Below are 12954 nucleotides of genomic sequence, written 5' to 3'. Positions count from 1 at the left end.
AGATTTTAAGCTCTACTAAATACAAAACAAACTAACAAACAAAAACACTTCATATATTTATGTTCATTAGGTGAAGGAGTTAGAAAAAGGACCTATGGAGCTGAGGGGGTTTGCAGCCCCTTACAACAAACAATATGAACTAACTAGCACCCTCAGAGCTCCCAGGGTCTCAACTACCAACCAAGGACTGCACATGGTGGGTCTGATTGTTCTGGCAGCATGTGTATAGTAGAGGATTGCAAATTTGATCATCAATAGGAGGAGAGGACATCAGCCTTGTGAAGGTTCTGTACCCCAGTGTAGGGGAATGCCAGGGCCAAGAAGTGGGAGAGGGCGGGGTGGCAGGCATGGGGAAGGGGTAGGCAACAGGGGTCTGTTCTTGTTGTTTTTGTTTGTTTGTTTGTTTTTTGGAGGGGAACTTGGTAAGGAGAAATTTACATGTAAATAAAGAAACTATCCAATAAAAGAGTTAAAAAAAAAAAAAAGAAAGTTAGGCAGAAAGATGAGTCACGGCTAAAGCGAAACCCCATAGAAATAGGCTCATCCTATGGTGTACACTGGTATGCATTAAACTGGAGACCCCACTGACAAAGCTATAGCTTGGTTCGATTTTTATTTCCTCTCTGTCATTCAACTAGAAGTCGGCGGGGTTTATGACAAGGAAGGCTGCTGCTTTACAGTTCTTTCTCCATTAATCGTGAGTTATCATCTATGTCACTGATTTTCTTTTATGATAAAATATTTGTTCTAACTTTAGACAAGCTTTATTTTAGCCTTCCCAGCTTGCCAATATTTCACAAATGTTTTAAAATGAAGAGACAATCAAATTTAGTTTCTTTAAATACTTAGTAGTCCAACAACAACACACAGTTAGATACTGGGAAAGCTCACCCTGGTTCGAGTCTAAGTCTCTGATCTTAGCATTATAGATTTTACAAGAGTTCGAAGAAGTCACTTTCATGCTCTAAGAGTCAAATCACCCTGGTTGGGGTCTAAGACTTTAAGTCAAGGCTATCTCTTATTAAACTGTTCTTATTAGTGATACAAACTTCCACAAATGACATTGTTCCCAAACTCAAACCAGTATGTTTGCTCTCTAAGTAAAATTGTCTTTTACTTTGGGAAATCTTAAGGAACAAGAAAGTTCCCTTTGTGATAGTTTAACACTCCTTCAATAACAAAGTGCTGTGGTGGTTAGAATGTCTTGCCTCTGAGACTGATGTTGACAACTTGATTCCTGGTAACAATATGAAGATGAGGGGCTTTAGACACTGGCTATGTCAGAAGACTTCACTCTCATGGACTGATTAGTGCCCTGTAAGTTTGAGGGGTTTGAGGGGACTAGCCATCATTTTTTGTTCTTCCTGCCTGCCCGCCATTTGACACAGCATTCACCAGCACTCTGCCAGAAGACACAATAGCCATTTACCATCTTGGAATTAGATATGGGCCTCTCACCAGATACCAAACCTCACAGTGCCTTAATCAGACTACTTGGCCATCAGAAGTATATAAAAAAATTAGTGTTCATAAATTACCCAGTCTCAGGTATTTTATGAAAACAGTACAAACCAAGACATGAAACTTATTTTTGAAGTATACCATGGAGAAGCGACAGTTGGAAGAGACTTGTAAGGGAACACGACAGAGTCACCGTGGTCCACTGGCTACCATGAAGGTGAGTCAGGGGTTAAAGAAGAAACACTCATCATTGTCTTCTCGTAATGAATGTGGTGCTGTTTAAGGAATTGAATGTTGTGTACAAATAGCAAGGAAGAAAGGAAACAGACTGTTTCAGTTTGATACATACATACTGTTGGGAAAAGTGTCGGAAAACACAGGAAAAGGACCAGGCAGACCCCTCTTCGAGGGTCATGTGTGGTGCTAGCATATACATTTAAGAAACAGGTGTGCATAGGAATGTTCAGGCCATCTTGATTTCAGTGCCATGCTGGATTCTAAGGTATAACCTCTGGGCAAACTTGGCCATTGTAATTGTAATCCACTCATCATATTAGAGTTTCTCCTCTCTCTCTCTCTCTCTCTCTCTCTCTCTCTCTCTCTCTCTCTCTCTCTCTCTCCCTCTCCCTCTCTCTCTCTCTCTTTCTCTCTCTTTCTCTCTCTCTCTTTCTCTCTCTCCCTGTGTATAATTTTTATTTAACTTCCTTATCATTTATTATTAAGTTATTATATACTAATATGTGGAAAACATAAAGCATTTACGTTTCAGTCTGAGATCAACTTTCTCTTCAGCTTGCCATGTCCCACTCCACCACTGCATGTTAGCACCCACCATCATGGGCACATTCTCATCTTCTCCTGTCTGACTTGGCAATTATACTGGAATTAAATGTCCTTAGAAACATGAACCCACATATTCAATTGGCACTGATAAATCCCCACTCCATTCCCTTAAATAATGGAAAATATCTGGCCTACAGAAGTATAGGGCAAGTTTTGCAGGGTTGAGGAATTTTGTAGGTGAACCCCACACACCACTGATAAATGCTAGGATTGTGCCTTGCCAGGGTGATTATTACTAATTTATCCAAGTAAATTGACAGAAACAAAATAAAACATAGAACAATAATTTATTAAAATTAGAGAATTAATACCAAGACTGGAGACCCATCAGCAGCTAAGTTCTCTGAGTGCCAGAAGGTATGTATGCAGGGGAAATGTCTTCTCAGAGCAGAGCCAATGGCAAAACATCCACAGGGCCAGGACTCAGGTCTCTTTCTCTTACCCAATAATTCAAATTCCAAAGATGCCACTTTTCCAGCACTGATGGACATGTCATTAATCAGCCCAGTAAACCCAATGGGAGGGATACCAAAATATTTCCAATGAAACAAATGACGTTTGGAAGAATTCACTAACTGTTGCCTTAGGGTTCTGTGCTCAGGCTGCAGTACTAGCAGCCAGTGCACAGGCTATCATTACAGAAGATCAATTCTGCTTTAAAGATCTGTCTTGGAGTGATTTACACAACATTTGCTCAGTCACATCTAGAAATCAACTCCTGTCATTAAACCAAGCAAACATACCAACGGACATTAGAAAACTAAGCGAGCCGATGTCAGAAGTTAATAACAAAACAAAAATAACAACAGAAACTTCATCTCTGTGAGGAGAAGTCTCACCTGGAAACTAATGGGAATAGCAAATGACACAGTCCCATCTGGTCTTGTGCATTAAAAATTGGCTCTTTTGATTATTATCTCCTTTAAATCTTCATGAAATCACTCCCATGCTCAGAGACATTGAAATCTCACCCCTGTCCAGCAGCCTACACACACACATGCTCATCCTTGCATGAGGCTACCCGGAAACACCCACCAATGGAGCTTTATAGAAGGTGGTTCAGGAGAACAGTCAGGACTATGCGTAACCCGTTAAGAATAGCAACTTGGCATTCACTATGTGACTCAACAATAAATGTATACCAGCCTCAGCCTCAGTTTCTTCAACTGTAAGATGTAGAAATCTATTCAAGGTGGCATGTGATGTTGCCAGAACACACAGCCAGTAAGGGCAATGGAAGGAAATACATAAGTGCGTGTGTATGTGTGTGTGTGTATGTGTGTGTGTGTGTGTGTTACCTAGCTGTGAGTGCTGGTTTCATATTAAATGTTAAGTCATTAACTGTGAGTTATAATCATAACTAATTATATGCCCATCTCCCCTTTCCAGCCCAGTCTTAGAGGCCCAGGAGATAGATAGATAGATAGATAGATAGATAGATAGATAGATAGATAGATAGATAGATACTTGATTCTCAGATCTCTGAGCAGCTTTCTTGATGACTGTCCCTTTAACAAGCCCAAAGAAATATCTGCTGTTCAGAAAGTGTTTATATTAATGTCAGGGTGCTGTGTTATGACCTAGGGTTCAATTTGTTCAACTTTGGATCACAGTCTTATGTAAGGCTACAATAGTGGTATGAGGCCATTGCAATCTGAAGGCACAACAAACAAAAATGAATCCAAAACTCAAGCACATAACTAACTGGAGTTGCTGGCGGCACCTGGCTGAATCACCTGAATTCATGGCAGCCTCAGTTCTGAGCTCACAGCATGCATGCTTGCACCAGGCCTGCTGTCACATTAGCAGACACTGCTCCACGTGAAACTATTCCACATTGTGTATTGTTCTCCCTGTATGTACCAAAACGTTCTGTCCTTTCGGTGACAGGACAGTGGAGGTACCACCAACAAAGCCTGGATGTTTCCGCTGTCTTTATTCAGCCTGTAAATAGCAAATCAGTACATTTGTGGATAGTTTGGTTTCAGAATTTTTGACTTTTAAGATTTCTGTTTGAATTGGTAACTTGAGTTCATAAAACAATCATTACATGATCCATAGGTTGGGATTAGAGCAGAGTTCCCTACAGTTTCTGAAATGGCCTTAAACATGCTTTTGCCTTTTTGTACAATAAAAAGTTTCAGTCTTAGCATTGATGATGATTAAGTCAGAATATCAGAAACCCTGGGATGCTCTACTCCCTGAAGTACCAAATTCAGTCAAGACTTAATTATTTTATGTAGAGACAAATAACCACAACCATCTCATTAGTGTGAAAATTTCACTTTCTCTTTAATAAATGACACAATCATATATTTAATAATTGTTCAAAAGTGAATGCCTTCATATTTATCATCAGCAAATTATTTTTATGACTATTTCATATGTCTGTATACCTGGAATTGCATAAAAATTTCTCAGGGAAAGTTTTCCCAAGTGGAAAAGGCTTAAGAGTCTTTTACTAAAGTTCTAGTGTACTCTTCCTCTAATGCTGCAACCCAAGCTCACTCCTTAGACAAATGATGCTCTTCCCCACCCCAGCCTCAGGCTGCTAATGAGGCCAAAGTCTATAACTTTTATTATCTGTGTTCTGTCAATGCCTACCACAAATCTCACATAGTGGGAACTAATAAATACATATGCACTGAATTTTAAGAGACACAGGTAATATGTCTTATAGCTCAATTTATACTTTCAGAGATATGCAAAAGCTCTGTCAAGCAGGTTAAAGACAGGGCCATGGGTTCAAAGCTCAGCTGCACCATTAATGAGCTCTGGGACCATTGGTAATACGTAAGATCTAAATGACCCCATCTCACCTGTAAAGGGACAGTGACAGGGGTGTTAACAGACTGTTCCAGGTAACTGTCGATAAATAGCTAGCATTGGATCTAATAGGTATTCTCTAAAAATTAGCAATTATTAATTTTGTTTATGGTTTGTTTTTCCTAACACAATGTCCAGAATACGTTTTTCTAACCTCCTAAGTCGTTTTTTTTAATCAGAAGACAAAATATGGCATCCTTATTTCAAATTTCAAATTAATTTGTAGCAGAAAGCAAATTACAATCTCAAGAAACTTCTAAAAATTTTAAGAAGAATGTATTTATAGTAAATATTCTTAAAAAATAAAACTCCTAAGTGGCCCCAGATACTCTGTAGTGTAAGACTGTTCTAGATCTCTTACATTGGAACTCTCCCAGCAGCATTTGGCACAACTTTACACAAATGAAAAAGTCATATTGACTTGCAGAAGTGTTCTCATAAATCCACAGACGCACACACACACAAGCATGCACACACACAAACATTCACGTACACATGCACACACACATACAGACACATGCACACACAAGTATATACACACACACACACACACACACACACACACACACACACGGTAATAAAATTAGATCTCACTCATCTGCTGACCACTGCCTCCTTCATGAAACCTGTTGCCCTATTAAAAAAAATAAAAAATAAAAAAATCAAAACAAATTCTGCCCAGGCTTTGTCTGTCCATCCCTTAGAGTGAACCCTGGTAGTCAGTACCCTCAAGCCTTAAAATTCAAACCACTGTACTTAGCGGGTGATGCTTCTCTCTGCTGTAGAGAGAAGAGCAGAGAAACAACAAAACAAGAGCAAGGGCGCTCATGTACCTTCAGTACAGTGATGTTCCAAGCGAAGCTCTCGATGGCCTTGTTGAGTTTTCTTCCCTTCAAGCCTTCCTTTGCCCCCAGATTATGAAGTTCCTCACGGAACTCCATCCCTTAGAAGCAAAACACATGTAAGAAAAGTTAGAACATGCATTTTTACCATGAAAATGTTCTCAGTAGAGTCTATTTATATTCCTGCTCGTTCTTATAATTTCTAAACAAACTGAATTGTCTCTGTTTGTATTCACTGAAAAGGCATCTCAGAGTGACTGATGCGGGCGATGTTTCATTCAGAGCATCCTGCATGCATAGAGAAACACGAGAGAAAACAAGGAGCAAGGCCTCTAACAGTTGCCACTGACCTTACTTGTCCTTTTCCTGGTTTTTATGTAGAAGGCTATGGGAGGCAGAGGTAAGCTCGGGTGAGTGTACACATCATTTGCTTTGGTTAATGAACCAGCCCTATGGCCTAAAAGCAGGCCATTGGGCCCATGTAGGTAAAACAGTAATTAGCAGATTTGATCCCAAATAAGACTTAAAAAAAAAACAATCTTAGGAATACCGCATGTTTTGTATTTCAGAGTGGCCTTTCAAAAAGTTTTGCTCTACTGTTCACTCGGGCTTGAATGTCATAAACTACATCGCTCTCGTCTTCTGAAGTCTTTCCCTTGGAACCTCAAGATAAGAATCACAGTCTCTTCTGGACAATTTGTTCCATCTTTGGAGGGCTGAAGATGACTCTGAGCCAAGGTCTCCTTTCCCAGAGTTTATGTTCCTCTGTGCTAGCTGGTCTTGGACTAACGAGCTCTAATCTCTCATCCACAGACCAGCCCTTTATATGTATAAAGAAAGATGTTGGACTAAGTGTCATTGGACTTTCTCTGCTCTGCAGTGAGCATTCTAACTTGCTTCTGTTTACCAGTGACCCATCTTTGAGGTGACATCCAGGCAGGGCCACTGAACCAGTTGGCTTTCTGTATTTGAATAATGTAGACAGCTCCATCTGGGAGTCCACAGTGTCCTACCTGGGCTTGAAGCATCCCATCATTGGGTAGAGACTTCACACCTTGTTCCAGTCACCTTACTTTTATTACTATAGCCTAAAATCACATTGACTTTGCAGGAGCGCAGAGCCCAGGCTTCCAAGCTAGGTCACCCACTCACTAAATGTGTGAGTCTGAGCTACCCTTGAAATGCTAGGCTTCGCTCTCCTCCCTAGGGAAACTATGGGAGTGTCACCAGATGGGACTGTGGTGAAGATCAAACGGGTCAACGCATGTAAAACTTGAAGGCACTGCCTGTGCTTCTGTGTGTGTTGGGTATTTTGATTATTTTTTTCTGTCAATTAAAATATCTAAAGTTGCTCACTGGTTAAGACTAGTAAGGACCACCTATTTCCAAGCTAGTCAACTCGCTTGTGTGTTGATACGGAGACTGGATCATTCACAAGCCTCTTACATGTCCCATCCATAAGAGGGATCTAATGGACAGTTGTTAAGAGGACTGAGTAAGAAAATGCATGTTCTTCAAACATCATAAGCACACTGTTAAGCAGCACTATCCTCTGTCTCTCCTCCTCCTCCTCCTCCTCCTCCTCCTCCTCCTCCTCCTCCTCCTCCTCCTCCTCCTCCTTCTCCTCCTCCTCACCACCACTTCATGTGTGGAGGGAGGAGCACATGGATCCAAGAAACAAAAGCTCACCGATACGGATGAAAGTGAGCATAAACAGGCATCAGTGAACACACAAGGATGTGTGACCCTCCTCCCATCCTTAGAGAACAAATCTAAAATGAGAATCTGGAAGATCCAAAACACACAAGTAAATAGGACTATGGTTCAAATCCTAACTGTGATTTTTAAACAGCCACATAAAACCACAGCTTCCCCACTAGCAATGAAAGACTCTAAGAAGCCCCCAAACAAAAGGGTTTATTCATAAGCCCTCATCTCTGGACCTCTTCAAACATCACCCTCCTATACACAAACATAACCTGCCACCACATAAAGGTCTCCTTTACCAGACAAAGACAAATGTGATTTAAACGGTAAACACTGCCCTGAAATATCTTAATTTTATGTGGAAGAACAGAAACTTTTTGAAGCTGCTGTGACTTGTCATTGTGATTTCTAAACAAAGTAGGAAAAACACATTACCTGCTTTCTGACACTGTACAATCTTTTCCTGGACTGTGTCAGCCATTTCTATAAGAACCCGGCTCTCTTGAATCATCTGTCACAAAACATCAAAGAATAGTTGTTAGGAATCCTTAAACTGGCTCACTGGGAAGACAACGCATAGAGATGCTCTCAGAATACACCTAGGAATGAGTGAGAGATGGGAAAATCTCTGTCCCGGATATCACCCAGTCACTGAGACAAGAGTCACCTGTCTTAGAATTGCACCAGTTGTATAACATACCAGACATGCAGTGGGTGCCAAATAATAATTGTTGAATAAATGAATACAGATTATAAATTAGTCATCAACACCATAAAACTTGTGAAGGTTTAGACTGAATAAAACTGTTGATTTACACTAACACCTTCATTTTCTAATCTATGATGCCCAGTATAATAGAGCATGGCTGTTACCACTGCATGTGGGAAGCAGGGTCAAGACTGCAAGTTCAAAGCCAGCCTGTTTGCCTAGCAAAGGTCAATCAGGAATACATAGTAAAGTTTAGGCCAGCCAGGTCTAAACAGCAAGAAAGCAGAAAAAAGAGCAAGGGATAGAAAAAGAAGACAAGGAAGGAGGGATGGAAGACAGGAGAAGGATTTGTAGGCTTAAAACAATTCATCAAATGGCCAGTCATGGCCAGGGACAGCGCAGCTATCAAGTAAAAGATTCAGAGAAAAATTCTACATGAACCCAACCTAATTTAGTCTTTTTCAGCATTTACGAAATGCATTTTCAGTTGAATTTTTTATTCTCAGAACTTACCAGATGTCCAAATGAGTCAAATCATAGGCAAAAACGTTTTCCTGACACTCAGGCAAGAGAAACATTCTCAGAGGCTGGACAAACCCCACATTTAACCTAACCAACATATGTTACTGCTACAGTCTGGAACTTTAATGGCCTTCAAGTCCCATGTATTAATGGCTGGATCCCCAGGAAGGTGCCCATAGCAGGTGAGGGAAGCCTCCTGGGGGGTCTTCATAGCACTAGAGTAGGACTTCAATGGGGCTGTGAATGGAATCCCTCCCTCTTCCTCCCATTCAATTCCAGCCATGCAGTAAATGGTTGACTTTGCCAAGTGCCCCGAATATTGTCACACAGCATTCCACCAGAGACCAGTAATCAGTGTCTGCCTCATAATAAGCACAAGAACCTCTAAGATCATGGGCCCAACTAGACCAATTTTCTCTATAAATAAATCTCAGGTATTTGTTACAGTAATGGAAATACAACTAATACATTCACATGCTTTTAAAATATGAACTTTAAGGCTTAATGAATCCTAGATATCATACTCAACCCCTTTCTTTTGTAGATATAGAAACTATAAGATTAAAACTCCTGACCAGTGAAATGGAATTAATTAATGATGGAGCTAAGCTCAGAGTCCCCTTTCCTGGCACACCACTGCTTCCATTTTTGACTGTCATCTTTTTTATTTACCTCCATGATGCTCGCAGAAGAATGCCTGGGCTCACATACAGGAGCAGACCTGCTCCAGCCCATGGGCACAAACAAGGCCATGCGTACCATCCATTACAACCAGATTCTGATCTGTTCCTTGGAAGGCAATCTTTTTAAAAGGTGATTGATAAGTTCCTTTGATAGTATCTTATCTGAGATCAATTTGTTGGTTTTACACTCAAACAAGAAAACGTCATGATTCTCTAGTAAGAAGCCCTCTTTCTGCTGATTTGCAGCATTTTATTACAGATCCTCTTTGTGTTTAAGTGGACTACATTTCCTGCAAAATTCCATAATGTCACTGCCCCTGTGACCAGCTGAGATGGAAGCATCCTTTTCGCCAACTCTGATTCTTCTGTCTAGACTGGCAATGTTGTTTTCCTCTATATCTCATGAAGACCCTTTTCTAAGGTTCCTCTTATCTTTCGTTGATAATTTCTACCTCTGTCCCTATATCTCTTAACTTAAAATGAGCTGACAAAACCACAATGAAATACTGCAGTGGATTTGGGTAGTCATCCCTATCTCCCCTTCCTAATCAAATCCAGCTGACATCCATTGCTTCAATGTGGTGCATGACTCACTGTGATGGTCAGACATTGGTTCTGGCTTTCATCGGTATTCCCCTGACCAATGCTTTGTCCTAATTCTCCAGCCCAGCAATTAACACTACTCATCATCCTCCTTCTGGAGTTCCCTGGCTCTGTCTCTTATTCCCTTTTCCATTTCCATATACGAGAAACTACCTGGCCTCAGTTCTCATTCTCCTCTCTGTTGATCTCTTCCCTTGGTATTTCCACCCCTCCTTAGATTCATCAAACATTCTGTACCAATCATTACCATTTCATAACTAGGCTCACCCCTCTCCATTCCAGTGGTCCACAATTGTGGTTTCCAAGGTCGGAGGCTCATGTTCCTGTGGCGTGAAGTGAGGTACACAACATAGATATTTGATGTATGAGATGAAACAGGATTTTTTAACATTTATCTTATGAAAATAAGACTTTTTACATTTATCATATGTAAATATGAAAAACATTGATTGTGCTACCTTGCTAAATTAAAGCCAAATGTTTCAAAATGTAGCCAGGGCATCGCAGGAATAGAGAGTAATTTCATGCTGGAAAGAAGCTGAAAGACAGTTGCCTCGCCCATGTCTCTTCCAGAGAATCACAACTTGCAAATGGCTGTAGAGCAGTAAACTGGTCCGTTTATATTATGTCATTCTAAACTGCCTGGACTCCAACAGGGAAAATGAAAACAACCTCACAAACCCAAGCAAATAGCCCCTTCCAATACAATTTCCAAAATTCCTTCCCCAGATATGATGTGAGCTAAAAAACCAATGATGGTGTGATCGAATCTGCCAGGCACACTCAGAACAGAAGAAAACTGTACACTAGCTTCTACTCTTTACATTTCATTATATATATATATATATATATATATTTATATATATACATATATATAATGAAAGTATATATATGTATATATTTATATATATATATACATATATATAATGAAAGTATATATATGTATATATATATATGTATATGCAAATATGCTAGTATGTTGTTGTGCATATACAGCTTATGATAAGAATATTCGCACAGTATTTACAATGAATGCTAAGTACTATTTGCTCTGAGTTCTGTTTGCGCTTCCCAATCCACTCCCAGGCTCAGGCTTAGGCTCAGGGTAGGGAGGTAGACCTCTCTGGGCAGCACCATGCATGTTCTCCCACCTTCTGACTTTTCTTGACTTTTCTTGTGGGAACCACCCACAAGTATCAAGAGTAGAAGTCAGTAGAGCAGAGCTACTTTAACATGGTTCTTTCCCTGCTAGCTTATGGTTTTACAACTTCCTCTCTGCAAGGCTCCAGACAGGACAGATGTAAAAAAGTACCGAGTGCCAGAAATAGCTGCCCCTTACTTCATTAGGCCGGGGTTCCACCACAGATTTCCACTGTTGCTAACTGTTGGATGCTCACCACCCACTGTACCCAAGCCCTTTTGTCCCCCGACCTTATGCACTTGCTGTGCATCAAACCTCTGAGCCAGCCCAGCCTGTATATCCTGTGTTCAGGCCAAGCTTGAGAAGTGTAGGTCTCACCACTCAACAAAGGAGCTTCTTTTTGTAGCAGAAGACCATTTCAGAACACTACTGCTGGTCAAACTATAGAGAAAACCTGACTGTGAGAGGTGTCCAGCTCCAACTGACAGATCTACAACACAATTTTTATACTTTATCCTCAGGAAATAGCACAGAAGAGGGGGCAGAGCCAGAAGCCCAGGAAGCCTGCTGTGAGAGTGAATACATCTTCTAGATAGGACAGGGAAGCTGAACTGATGAATGGTAGGGTTTCATCCTATCATGACTCAAAAACTCTCCATAGATGCTAGTTTTCTGTGGAATTCCATTTAAATTCATAGTCCCACCTAACTCTTTATTTAGAACCACTTTAAGTATAGTTTATCACAGACAATACCATTTTGCAGAAAAAGAATCTGATCCGAGAGCTGATTTGCCTAAAGGCACAGGGTTAGAGAAATACTTGAGAGTGAAACCCAGGGATTGTGAACCCCAAACCTAAGCTTATGTGTTACCGTGTGATCAGTGTGAGTCCCAGACCTAAGCTTCTGTGTTACCCTGCGATTAGTATTAAAGGTTGAGTTTCTACTATAACAAATTGGGGAGCATCACTTAGCAGCATCCATAAGGCAAATCCATGAAAGTGGAAGCTTGCCATGGCTGCGTCATCTTCTAGACAGAATTCATCGTACATCGGCCATTAAAGGCAGTCTCCCTGTGCAATAGTTAGAATTTCTTTCATGCATATTCCTACAATTTTAGGAAGGTGCTAGACATTTGGACAGGTTCCTGCCTGAGAATGTTTCTGAAGCTTTGCAGACCCATTGCTCTTCTCTCTTCCTAAGAGCCATCTATTTATTGCCTTCCTTCTAGTCAAAAACCAGGTCTTTGGCTCTCTAGGTCTCTGATCATATGATTCAGATTATCTATTCAAATTGTTGAAAGTTGATTCTTGATCTTAGAGCATAAGCCATCAGTGTTCTGTTCAGGAACTTTTACCCTGTGTGTGGGTCCCTGATGGATGAGTTGGAGATGGGACTGAAGGAGCTGAGGGGGTTTGCAGCCCCATGGAGTGGGTAGCAACAGTGTCTACAGGCCAGACCCCTGGAGCTCCCAGGGACTGGAGCTCCCAGGGACTGGACCACCAACCAAAGAATAAACATGGAGGGATCCATGGTGCTAGCCACATATGTGGCAGAGGATGGCTTTGTTGGACATCAGTGGGAGGAGAGGCCCTTGGGCCTGAGGGTGTTCGATGCC

General features: G+C 40.9%; 1 protein-coding gene across 3 annotated transcripts in view; it reads right to left on the bottom strand.

Moving 5' to 3' along the window:
• Plcl1 (phospholipase C like 1 (inactive)) overlaps positions 1-12954 on the bottom strand; it is a 315943-nt gene that overhangs the window by 31651 nt on the left and 271338 nt on the right. For all 3 annotated transcript variants that reach the window (XM_031367529.1, XM_031367531.1, XM_031367530.1), the window contains exons 4-5: positions 8115-8190; positions 5964-6073 (exon numbers count right to left, since the gene is read on the bottom strand). In XM_031367529.1, coding sequence (XP_031223389.1) covers positions 5964-6073; positions 8115-8190 — 186 coding nt within the window. The remainder of the gene's footprint in view (positions 1-5963; positions 6074-8114; positions 8191-12954) is intronic.

Source organism: Mastomys coucha, unplaced genomic scaffold (assembly GCF_008632895.1).
Source record: "Mastomys coucha isolate ucsf_1 unplaced genomic scaffold, UCSF_Mcou_1 pScaffold14, whole genome shotgun sequence".
In the NCBI taxonomy this organism is placed as follows: Eukaryota; Metazoa; Chordata; class Mammalia; order Rodentia; family Muridae; genus Mastomys; species Mastomys coucha.
The sequence above is the reverse complement of the archived record's forward strand: the minus strand, read 5'-3'. Positions and strand labels throughout refer to the sequence as shown.